The sequence below is a fragment of the Oncorhynchus masou genome, chromosome 18 (assembly GCF_036934945.1).
Source record: "Oncorhynchus masou masou isolate Uvic2021 chromosome 18, UVic_Omas_1.1, whole genome shotgun sequence".
NCBI lineage: Eukaryota > Metazoa > Chordata > Actinopteri > Salmoniformes > Salmonidae > Oncorhynchus > Oncorhynchus masou.
Window position 1 is genome coordinate 75,580,951 of NC_088229.1, and position 13,568 is coordinate 75,594,518.

A 13,568-nucleotide genomic window follows, 5' to 3' on the forward strand; every position below is an offset into this window, starting at 1 on the left:
AATATTCAGGAAACTAACCGCTGATTTCATTCTGAAAATGAATCAGACAATGAGAAAATCCCTGATTTAGGAAAAAAAAAAAAAAAAAATGTTTTAATTGACATTGTAGAGTCTTCTGTTGACAAAGGAAGAAACACGTTGTCACCAAAGATGTAGAGTTTTGAATTCAGTGGAAGCTGAGAGATGAAATGCGAAATGCGGAGAGTCCAAAAGAGAAGAAGGAAGATACCCGTTGTATAAAACACCTGTCTCCGGATTACATCTTCAAACTGAGGGCAACCATGGCAACCATGACCGAGACGGAGAAGCGGTCATCCATGTATACGGTAAGATAGTCTAGATATAACATATTATATTATATGTTTTCTAATTTAGTCAGAAAGTCGTTTTCATTGCGAAATGTAAAATAGATTGTGTCTGTAAAACGTATATAAACTCAGCAACAAAAAAAAGAAACCTCCTCTCACTGTCAACTGTGTTTATTTTCAGCAAACTTAAACTGTGTAAATATTTGTACGAACATAACAAGATTCAAGTTCCAGAGACATGTGACTAACATAAATTGAATAATGTGTCCCTGAACAAAGGGGGGTCAAAATCAAAAGTAACAGTCAGTATCTGGTGTGGCCACTAGCTGCATTAATTACTGCAGTGCATCGCTTCCTCATGAACTGCACCAGATTTGCCAGTTCTTGCTGTGAGATGTTACCCCACTCTTCCACCAAAGCATCTGCAAGTTCCCAGACATTTCTGGGGGGGATGGCCCTAGCCCTCACCCTCCGATCCAACGGGTCCCAGACATGCTCAATGGGATTGAGATCCGGGCTCTTCGCTGGCCATGGCAGAACAAGGACATTCCTGTCTTGCAGGAAATCACGCACAGAAAGAACAGTATGGCTGGTGGCATTGTCATGCTGGAGGGTCATGTCAGGATGAGCCTGCAGGAAGAGTACCACATGAGGGAGGAGGAGGTCTTCCCTGTAATACACAGCGTTGAGATTGCCTGCAATGACAACAAGCTTAGTCTGATGATGTTGTGAGACACCACCCCAGACCATGACGGACCCTCCACCTCCAAATTGATCCCGCTCCATTGTACAGGACTCGGTGTAATGCTCATTCCTTCGACGATAAACGTGAATCCGACCATCACCCCTGGTGAGATAAAACCGTGACTTGTCAGTGAAGAGCACTTTTTGCCAGCCCTGTCTGGTCCAGCGACGGTGGGTTTGTCCGTCCTCCCTGTAGCGCTGTCTTAGGCATCTCACAGTACAGACATTGCAATTTATTGCCCTGGCCACATTATTGCCCTGCCCTGGCCACATCTGCAGTCCTCATGCCTCCTTGCAGCATGCCTAAGGCACATTCATGCAGATGAGCAGGGACCCTGGGCATCTTTCTTGTGGTGTTTTTCAGAGTCAGTAGAAAGGTCTCTTTAGTGTCCTACGTTTTCATAACTGTGACCTTAATTGCCTGCTGTCTTCTAAGCCTAAGTGTTGTTATCCATTAGTTTACTCCAATTAAGGGAGGGGTGGGTTATGGGAAAATAATGAAGGAAATCTTAAAAAAAAAAATCCCGATTTCATGGCATCCAATTGGTAGTTACAGTGTTATCTCATCGCTGCAACTCCCGTACGAATGGACTCGGAAGAGGCAAAGTTCGAGAGCCGTGTGTCCTCCGAAACACAACCCAGCCAAACCGCATTGCTTCTTGCCCACTTAACCCGGAAGCCAGCTGCACCAATGTGTTGGAGGAAACAATGTGCACTTGGCGACCGTGTCAGCGTGCATTGCGCCAGGTTCGTCACAGGAGTCACTAATGGTGACAAGAACATCCCTGTCGGCCAAACCCTCCCCCAACCCAGACGACGCTGGGCCAAACCCTCCCCCAACCCAGACGATTCTGAGCCAAACCCTCCCCCAACCCAGACGATGCTGAGCCAAACCCTCCCCCAACCCAGACGACGCTGAGCCAAACCTGAGCCAAACCCTCCCCCAACCCAGACATCGCTGGGCCAATTGTGCACCGCCCCATGTGTCTCCCAGTCGTGACCGGCTGCGATAGAACCTGGACTCAAACCAGGATCTCTAGTGGCACAGCTAGCACTGCGATGCAGTGCCTGAGACCACTGCACCACGTGGAAGGCAGAATTTTTAAACAATTTTAAAACAATATAAATAATAAATAAACAACATATATATATATAGTACCAGTCAAAGGTTTGGACACCCCTACTCATTAAAGGGTTTTTTCTTTATTACATGATTCCATATGTGTTAATTCATAGTTTTGATGTCTATTGTACAATGTAGAAAATAGTAAAAATAAAGAAAAACCCTGGAATGAGTAGGGGTGTCCAAACTATTGACTTATACTGTACATCTCTACCTTCTGCTCCTCTCTCTCCCTGGCGATGTGACATTTCTCCAGTCCTACTGCTCTGAGGAAGTCCCTGAAGTATCCGAACAGTGTGACGATGCCGAACCCCAGGTATGTCATCACAGCTACGTACATGGGAGGATTCTCAAAGGATTCTGGTCTCTGAAACCTCTGTCGACTGGAGGGGAGCCCAGCGCTGTGTGCTGTGCTGTTTTTCTAGAGGAAGAAGAGCAACAACAGTCAGGGTAACTACACACAAACAACAACAACAGTCAGGGTAACTACACACAAACAACAACAACAACAACAGTCAGGGTAATTACACAAAAACAACAACACCAGTCATGGTAACTACACACAAACAACAACAACAACAGTCAGGGTAACTACACACAAACAACAACACCAGGCATGGTAACTACACACAAACAACAACACCAGTCATGGTAACTACACACAAACAACAACAACAACAGTCAGGGTAACTACACAAAAACAACAACACCAGTCAGGGTAATTACACAAAAACAACAACACCAGTCATGGTAACTACACACAAACAACAACAACAACAGTCAGGGTAACTACACACAAACAACAACACCAGTCAGGGTAACTACACACAAACAACAACACCAGTCATGGTAACTACACACAAACAACAACAACAACAGTCAGGGTAACTACACAAAAACAACAACACCAGTCAGGGTAACTACACACAAACAACAACACCAGTCATGGTAACTACACACAAACAACAACAACAACAGTCAGGGTAACTACACACAAACAACAACAACAGTCAGGGTAACTACACACAAACAACAACAACAACAGTCAGGGTAATTACACACAAACAACAACACCAGTCAGGGTAACTACACACAAACAACAACACCAGTCATGGTAACTACACACAAACAACAACACCAGTCATGGTAACTACACACAAACAACAACAACAACAGTCAGGGTAACTACACAAAAACAACAGGCATGATAACTACACACAAACAACAACAACAACAACAGTCAGGGTAATTACACAAAAACAACAACCCCAGTCATGGTAACTACACACAAACAACAACAACAACAACAGTCAGGGTAATTACACACAAACAACAACACCAGTCATGGTAACTACACACAAACAACAACAACAACAGTCAGGGTAACTACACACAAACAACAACACCAGGCATGGTAACTACACACAAACAACAACACCAGTCATGGTAACTACACACAAACAACAACAACAACAGTCAGGGTAACTACACAAAAACAACAACACCAGTCAGGGTAACTACACACAAACAACAACACCAGTCATGGTAACTACACACAAACAACAACAACAACAGTCAGGGTAACTACACACAAACAACAACAACAGTCAGGGTAACTACACACAAACAACAACAACAACAACAGTCAGGGTAATTACACACAAACAACAAGACCAGTCAGGGTAACTACACACAAACAACAACACCAGTCATGGTAACTACACACAAACAACAACACCAGTCAGGGTAACTACACAAAAACAACAGGCATGATAACTACACACAAACAGTCATGGTAACAACAACAGGCATGATAACTACACACAAACAGTCATGGTAACAACAACAGGCATGATAACTACACACAAACAGTCATGGTAGCAACAACAGGCAGGGTAACTACACACAAATAGTCATGGTAACAACAACAGGCAGGGTAACTACACACAAACAACAACAACAACAACAAGCTCAACAACAATTGAGCTCATGTGAGTCCTGTTTCCATTGATCATCCTTAAGATGTTTCTCCAGCTTGATTGGAGTCCACCTGTGGTACATCCAATTGATTGGACATGATTTGGAAAGGCACACACCTGTCTATATAAGGTCCCACAGTTGACAGAGCATGTCAGAGCAAAAACCAAGCCATGCAGTTGAAGGAATTGTCCAAAGAGCTCTGAGACAGGATTGTGTCGGGGCACAGATCTGGGGAAGGGTACCAAAAAATGTCTGCATCATTAATGATCCCCAAGAACACAGTGGCCTCCATCATTCTTAAAATGGAAGAAGTTTGGAACCACCAACACTCTTCCTAGAGCTGGACGCCCGGCCAAACTGAGCAATCAGGGGAGAAGGGCCTTGGTCAGGGAAGTGACCAAGAACCCGAAGGTCACTCTGACAGAGATCTAGAGTTCCTCTGTGGAGATGGGAGAATCTTCCAGAAGGACAACCATCTCTGCAGCACTCCACCAATCAGGCCTTTATGGTAGAGTGGACAGATGGAACCCACTCCTCAGTAAAAAGGAACATGACAGCCCTCTTGGAGTTTGACAAAATGCACCTAAAGGACTCTCATACAATGATAAACAAGATTCTCTGGTCTGATGAAACCAACATTACATTGAACTCTTTTGCCTGAATGCCAAGCGTCACATCTGGAAGAAACCAGGCAACGCGCATCACTTGGCCAATACCATCCTTACGGTGAGGCACGGTGGTGGCAGCATCATGCTGTGGGGATGTTTTTCAGCGGCAGGGACTGGGAGACTAGTCAGGATCGATGGAAAGATGAACGGAGCAAAGTACAGAGAGATCCTTGAGGAAAACTCCAGAGCACTCAGGACCTCAGACTGGGGTGAAGGTTCACCTTCTAACAGGACAATGACCCTAAGACTGGGGAGAAGTTTCACCTTCTAACAGGACAATGACCCTAAGACTGGGGAGAAGTTTCACCTTCTAACAGGACAATGACCCTAAGCACACGGCCAAGATAACGCAGGAGTGGCTTCGGGACAAGTCTCTGAATGTCTTTTAGTGGCCCAGCCAGAGCCCAGACTTGATCCCGATCGAACATCTCTGGAGAGACCTGTGCAGCGACGCTCCCCATCCAACCTGACAGAGCTTGATAGGATCTGCACAGAATAATGTAAGAAACTCCCCAAATACAGGTGTGCCAAGCTTGTAGCGTCATACCCAAGAAGACTCAAGGCTGTAATCTCTGCCAAAGGTGCTTCAACAAAGTACAGAGTAAAGGGTCTGAATACTTATGTAAATGTGATAGTTCTGTTTTATAAATTAATACTAAATTAGCATAATGTCTAAACCTGTTTTTGCTGCCATTATGGGGTATTGTGTGTAGATGGATAAAAAATAAAAATCAAAATTTTAGAATAGAGCATAATAATGTGACTGAATGTTGAATAAGTCAAGGGGTCTGAAAACTTTCCGAATGCGCTGTATGTCAGTGTTCAGTGTGGAATTGTTCATCAATTTTCAAAATTCCAGGCAGAATAAACCAAATTGAACATCTGTATATCCAAAAGAAAACAGATTTTGGTTTGTTAACCACGGGTTTAAAAACGGGTCTTTCATCTCGCCAGATTGAGTTTCAAATGTTCTCTCATGGAGAACAACTGTTCCAGGTATGGGCATCACTTCACCATGGCAACTTTTTTTTTCTGGGGGGGGGGAATATATTCTGTTATTTTATTCTGTTATATTACATAATTGTATTTATTGTGTGCAATGTGTGCAAAGCTGTCATCAAGGCAAAGGGTGGCTACTTTGAAGAATCTATAATCTATTTTGATAAACACTTATTTTGGTTACTACATGATTCCATATGTGTTATTTAATAGTGTTGATGTCTCAACTATTTTTCTACAATGTAGAAAATAGTAAAAAAAAAAAAAAAAAAACTTTTGACCGGTAGTGTAGGTGTGTCTTGACTGTGTTAAGGGCTCAATAAATAAGAGCATAATTAACCAAACAAGGCTATGTCATTGCACAGCCATAGGCTTCTACATCAAAGCACCACTGCTGAAGTTACTGCTTTTTAAAATATTGTCTTCCACGATATAATATAACCAGTTGATTTTAGAGTTTCAATAAATTAATATTAAATGGCACTTGCTTTCTAATTGCCATATATATATATATATATATATATATATATATATATATATATATATATATATATATATATATATATATATGTGAGGCCATTTAGAAAGTGTGGATTTATCTGTAATGGTTATGCTAATTTGGCATTGTTGCGATCTTTCGGCACATGCGCACATATTTATTTGTTCCACTAACCATTAGTTCATGACCTGTCAAAAAAAATCGCTATTTCAGATTGTAGTGACTCTGACATGGCTGCTCTAGTTGTAGAAGGGGGTGTGGGCTCACTACAGTAGGCTGGTAGGTGGTGGCACTCAGGAGTTGTGTTTAGAGCAAACTAAGGAAACAATACCTGCCACGGAAGACTCCCAGTTACTTTCAACATGTTCAAAATCAAAAGTGTAAGAACACGTTTAAAGCCTGAAAGAGGATGATACAACTTTCAAAACGAGTCAGTTTTTAATTGTCCGGCCACAACAGTCAACTGGTGTGCCGTTTGGTTTGCTAACACTTTCACTCATTTGTTTCTGAACAATTAACAAGCTCGCTAGTTAACTACCACACGGTATTGTGGACCTGTCCACACAACAGTAACTAGTTAGGTAGGAAAACTACAAGATACGCCAAATAACAATCCACCCCCCCCCCCCCCTCAAAGAATTGAGGGCAAATAAATCTGATTTGACCGTTCAGACACAAAATGCATGACCAGGAATCAGATTTGTAGATTTCAAAACCACCTATAAAATATGTTTTAAAATGTGTCGTGAAATGTCCGATTCCACGTGCTTCTTGGCTCGTCCGAGACGGGATAAAGATGAGTAGATGCGAGGTGGGCCACAATGTAACGAGGTAGTTATACCCGGCTGCATCAACAAGTGCGATCCTGAGATACGAGGCAGCGCTACGCTTCATGTAGTCAGTGACAGACACTAAACTCGGCAACAGATCCTACAGTATTGTTACGCCGTTCATATCATTGATTTTTTTGTTGTTGTAGTTTTTTCTCTCTCGCTATTATAATTTTTTTTTTTTACAGAGAATAAAAGTTAGGCTGCTCAAGATGTCTCACATAGCATTGGAAAACGCCCCATGACATCTACTCGCCAGTAATTCTACTTACCTGGGCCTTATTGTGGTATCCATTTTTCTTACAATTGGCGTGTTTTAAATTATTCCCGTTCAGTTGTATCTTGAGTTTTCCGTTGGGCACAGGGGCTGTAGTTCGAGCCATATCTAGTCAGGAGAAGATATGGTGAACACTGAGTGAATAACTAGGAAGTGTTTTTTCACCCCCCCAGCAGCGGTGAATGAATGGCAGCCCAGGTATGAAACCGGTTTACCTTACTTGGGTCATTACGACAAAAGGTGATTTATAATCAGCACTACGGGTAGCTCTGGTCCGTGACGTTACGCGTGGGTTGATAGCACTGCACCAACAAACCCGACGTAACGCCCCGGACCAGAGTTATGTGACTCCGACAGGTCGCGTTGGAAACCGAACCCACGCGCAAGCCTCTTATTATTGTGTACACAAAACTCCGAATCTCATCTCCACGCTGTGAAATAGATCTTGAGGAAGCAGCTGGTGAAACAAATGACTAGACTTCTGAATCTGAAATCCAATTGGAAGAAAAATGTACCTTCCGTTTTCCTAAACTGGTGATAGGCATTTTAGGATGGTTATATTCCGTAGAAATATAATGTAGTTTGTAAATATGTGTTGTCACCAGACCTTAGGCCCCTCACATAATTCAACAGTAGTTTGGACTTAAAGTGAAGCATGAGGTAAACTGTATCTGTTATCATTACTCTGGTTTCAGGGTGCTGCCTTTCACTTCTCTATTATAGTGTAAAATAAAAAGGTTTGCATCCTAAATAGCACCCTATTCCCTATATAGTGCGCAACTTTTAAACCGAGCTCTATGGTCCCCGGTCAAAAGTAGTGCACTATATAGGGAATAGGGTTGCATTTGGGACTTTACCATAGGGTGTGATAGTGTGTGTTAGGTTACTCATTTACACAAATACAGGAAGCAATGAAAACAATACTACTTGTAGTGACTGCTTCAAACCAAGTGAGAAAAGAGACATGATAGTTTGAAATGACAGACAATGTTCCTGTGCTGTTTTATTATTTTATATATTTATTTTTTATCCAAGTTACTGTTTAAACCATATAAGCCTGTCGGCTAAGGATATAACACGACACAGCAGTAGACCACCGGTACTTTGAAATGAGTACATAAACTACCTTGCACAATGTCTAGGGCCACCGAGAGCACTGTTCAAGGTGTGGTCTGTAGTAATATTGAACTGGTTTTGACCTGGCTAGGTGACTATCTCTGCACCGGGCTTTTCTATTACATTATGCTCTGGTGTAGTAAATCAGTATCTGTCTGCTTCTCAGAAAACTAAACCGCATACTCTCCTTGAGGCAATACTGCAGAGAGAGAGAGAGAGAGAGAGAGAGAGAGAGCGCGCACAGGAGAGAGAGAGAGAGAAGAGAGAGAGAGAGAGAGAGAGAGAGAGAGAGAGAGAGAGAGAGGAGAGAGAGAGAGAGAGAGAGCGTGCGCGCGCAGGAGAGAGAGAGAGAGAGAGACAGAGAGAGAGAGAGATTAAGAAGAGAGAGGGAGGCACAGAGAGAAAGAAAGAAAGAAATAACTGTCTCTGTCAAACTGCCTTGAGTTGTTGTTAGTCTACTGAAATACCTTCCCTCCACCCTGGTCTCTATTCCTATACTGTCCCAGAATGGTCTTCCCCCCACCCTGGTCTCTATTCCTAGACTGTCCCAGAATGGTCTTCCCTACACCCTGGTCTCTATTCCTATACTGTCCCAGAATGGTCCTCCCCCCACCCTGGTCTCTATTCCTAGACTGTCCCAGAATGGTCTTCCCTCCACCCTGGTCTCTATTCCTAGACTGTCCCAGAATGGTCTTCCCTCCACCCTGGTCTCTATTCCTACTGTCCCAGAATGGTCTTCCCTCCACCCTGGTCTCTATTCCTACTGTCCCAGAATGGTCTTCCCTCCACCCTGGTCTCTATTCCTAGACTGTCCCAGAATGGTCTTCCCTCCACCCTGGTCTCTATTCCTATACTGTCCCAGAATGGTCTTCCCTCCACCCTGGTCTCTATTCCTATACTGTCCCAGAATGGTCTTCCCTCCACCCTGGTCTCTATTCCTATACTGTCCCAGAATGGTCTTCCCTCCACCCTGGTCTCTATTCCTATACTGTCCCAGAATGGTCTTCCCTCCACCCTGGTCTCTATTCCTATACTGTCCCAGAATGGTCTTCCCTACACCCTGGTCTCTATTCCTATACTGTCCCAGAATGGTCTTCCCTCCACCCTGGTCTCTATTCCTATACTGTCCCAGTATGGTCTTCCCTCCACCCTGGTCTCTATTCCTATACTGTCCCAGAATGGTCTTCCCTCCACCCTGGTCTCTATTCCTATACTGTCCCAGAATGGTCTTCCCTCCACCCTGGTCTCTATTCCTATACTGTCCCAGAATGGTCTTCCCTCCACCCTGGTCTCTATTCCTATACTGTCCCAGAATGGTCTTCCCTCCACCCTGGTCTCTATTCCTATACTGTCCCAGAATGGTCTTCCCTCCACCCTGGTCTCTATTCCTATACTGTCCCAGAATGGTCTTCCCTCCACCCTGGTCTCTATTCCTATACTGTCCCAGAATGGTCTTCCCTCCACCCTGGTCTCTATTCCTATACTGTCCCAGAATGGTCTTCCCTCCACCCTGGTCTCTATTCCTATACTGTCCCAGAATGGTCTTCCCTCCACCCTGGTCTCTATTCCTATACTGTCCCAGAATGGTCTTCCCTCCACCCTGGTCTCTATTCCTATACTGTCCCAGAATGGTCTTCCCTCCACCCTGGTCTCTATTCCTATACTGTCCCAGAATGGTCTTCCCCCACCCTGGTCTCTATTCCTATACTGTCCCAGAATGGTCTTCCCTCCACCCTGGTCTCTATTCCTATACTGTCCCAGAATGGTCTTCCCTCCACCCTGGTCTCTATTCCTATACTGTCCCAGAATGGTCTTCCCTCCACCCTGGTCTCTATTCCTATACTGTCCCAGAATGGTCTTCCCTCCACCCTGGTCTCTATTCCTATACTGTCCCAGAATGGTCTTCCCTCCACCCTGGTCTCTATTCCTATACTGTCCCAGAATGGTCTTCCCCCACCCTGGTCTCTATTCCTATACTGTCCCAGAATGGTCTTCCCTCCACCCTGGTCTCTATTCCTATACTGTCCCAGAATGGTCTTCCCTCCACCCTGGTCTCTATTCCTATACTGTCCCAGAATGGTCTTCCCTCCACCCTGGTCTCTATTCCTATACTGTCCCAGAATGGTCTTCCCTCCACCCTGGTCTCTATTCCTATACTGTCCCAGAATGGTCTTCCCTCCACCCTGGTCTCTATTCCTATACTGTCCCAGAATGGTCTTCCCTCCACCCTGGTCTCTATTCCTATACTGTCCCAGAATGGTCTTCCCTCCACCCTGGTCTCTATTCCTATACTGTCCCAGAATGGTCTTCCCTCCACCCTGGTCTCTATTCCTATACTGTCCCAGAATGGTCTTCCCCCCACCCTGGTCTCTATTCCTATACTGTCCCAGAATGGTCTTCCCTCCACCCTGGTCTCTATTCCTATACTGTCCCAGAATGGTCTTCCCTCCACCCTGGTCTCTATTCCTATACTGTCCCAGAATGGTCTTCCCTCCACCCTGGTCTCTATTCCTAGACTGTTCCAGAATGGTCTTCCCTCCACCCTGGTCTCTATTCCTATACTGTCCCAGAATGGTCTTCCCTCCACCCTGGTCTCTATTCCTAGACTGTCCCAGAATGGTCTTCCCTCCACCCTGGTCTCTATCAGCTTTCAGTCTGATCAATGAGATCTTAATGGGATTCTCTGGAACGTAATGGGATTCTCTGGAACGTAATGGGATTCTCTGGAACGTAATGGGATTCTCTGGAACGTAATGGGATTCTCTGGAACGTAATGGGATTCTCTGGAACTTAATGGGATTCTCTGGAACGTAATGGGATTCTCTGGAACGTAATGGGATTCTCTGGAACGTAATGGGATTCTCTGGAACGTAATGGGATTCTCTGGAACTTAATGGGATTCTCTGGAACGTAATGGGATTCTCTGGAACGTAATGGGATTCTCTGGAACGTAATGGGATTCTCTGGAACGTAATGGGATTCTCTGGAACGTAATGGGATTCTCTGGAACGTAATGGGATTCTCTGGAACGTAATGGGATTCTCTGGAACGTAATGGGATTCTCTGGAACTTAATGGGATTCTCTGGAACGTAATGGGATTCTCTGGAACGTAATGGGATTCTCTGGAACGTAATGGGATTCTCTGGAACGTAATGGGATTCTCTGGAACGTAATGGGATTCTCTGGAACTTAATGGGATTCTCTGGAACTTAATGGGATTCTCTGGAACTTAATGGGATTCTCTGGAACGTAATGGGATTCTCTGGAACGTAATGGGATTCTCTGGAACTTAATGGGAATTTACTGTACGTCACAAGTTCAAGGGTTTTTCTTAATTTTTATTATGATTTTCTACATTGTTGAATAATAGTAAAGACATCAACACTATGAAATACACATATGGAATCATGTAGTAACCCAAAAAGTGTTAAATAAATCAAAATATATTTTATATTTGAGATTCTTCAAAGAAACCACCCTTAGCCTTGATGACAGCTTTGCACGCTCTTGGGATTCTCTCACCCAGCTTCATGGGGAATGCTTTTCCAACATTCTTGAAGGAGTTCCCACATATGCTGAGCACTTGTTGGCTTCTTTTCTTTCACTCTGCGGTCCAACTCATCCCAAACCATCTCAATTGGGTTGAAGTAGGGTGATTGTGGAGGCCAGGTCATTGGACTCAGCACTCATCACTCTCCTTCTTGGTCAAATAGCCCTTACACAGCCTGGAGGTGTGTTTTGGGTCATTGTCCTGTTGAAAAACAAATTATAGTCCCACTAAGCGCAAACCAAATGGGATGGCGTATCGTAGTAGACATGCTGTTTAAGTGTGCCTTGAATTCTAAATAAATCCCACTGTGTCACCAGCAAAGCACCGCCACACCATAACACCTCCTCCTCCATGCTTCACGGTGGGAACCACACATGCAGAGATCATGCGTTCACCTACTCTGCGTCTCACAAAGACATCACACCTCCTCCTCCATGCTTCACGGTGGGAACCACACACCTCCTCCTCCATGCTTCACGGTGGGAACCACACACCTCCTCCTCCATGCTTCACAGTGGGAACCACACATGCAGAGATCATCCGTTCACCTACTCTGCGTCTCACAAAGACACGGCGGACCAAAGGACAGATTTCCACCGGTCTAATGTCCATTGTGTTTCTTGGCCCAAGCAAGTCTCTTCTTCTTATTGGTGTCCTTTAGTAGTGGTTTCTTTGCAGCAATTCGACCACAAAGGCCTTATTTACGCAGTCTCCTCCTAGCAGTTGATGTTGAGATGTGTCTGTTACTTGAACTCTGTGAAGCATTTATTTGGGCAGCAATCTGAGGCTGGTAACTCTAATGACCTTATCCTCTGCAGCAGAGGTAACTCTGGGTCTTCCTTTCCTGTGGCGGTTCTCATGAGAGCCAGTTTCATCATAGTGCTTGATGGTTTTGCGACTGCACTTGAAGAAACTTTCAAAGTTCTTGAAATTTTCCACATTGACTGACCTTCATGTCTTAAAGTAATGATGAACTGTTGTTTCTCTTTGCTTATTTGAGCTCTTCTTGCCGTAATAGGGACTTAGTCTTTTACCAAATAGGGCTACCTTCTGTTTACCCCCCCTACCTTGTCACAACACAACTGATTGACTCAAACGCATTAAGAAGGAATGAGATTCCACAAATTAACTTTTAACAAAGCACACCTGTTAATTGAAATGCATTCCAGGTGACTACCTCATGATGCTGGTTGAGAGGATGCCAAGAGTGTGCAAAGCTGTCATCAAAGCAAAGGGTGTTGAAGAATCTCACATTTTGATTGTCTTCACTATTTTTCTACAATGTAAAAAATAGAAACAATAAAGAAAAACCCTTGAATTCTGCAAATTTATTAAAAATGAAAATGTCACATTTACAGAAGTATTCCAACCCTTTACTCAGTACTTTGTTGAAGCACCTTAGGCAGCGATTACAGCCTTGAGTCTTCTTGGGTATGACGCTATAAGCTTGGCACACCTGTATTTGGGGAGTTT

The 13,568-nt window shown here is 44.1% G+C and overlaps 1 protein-coding gene across 1 annotated transcript in view; it reads right to left on the minus strand.

Moving 5' to 3' along the window:
- sptlc3 (serine palmitoyltransferase, long chain base subunit 3) overlaps positions 1-7,622 on the minus strand; it is a 105,132-nt gene extending 97,510 nt beyond the window's left edge. Inside the window, exons 1-2 of the mRNA XM_064993580.1 lie at positions 7,424-7,622; positions 2,390-2,596 (exon numbers count right to left, since the gene is read on the minus strand). Of these exons, the coding sequence (XP_064849652.1) occupies positions 2,390-2,596; positions 7,424-7,534 (318 nt within the window). The 5' untranslated portion in view covers positions 7,535-7,622. The remainder of the gene's footprint in view (positions 1-2,389; positions 2,597-7,423) is intronic.
- Positions 7,623-13,568: the final 5,946 nt, after the last annotated feature.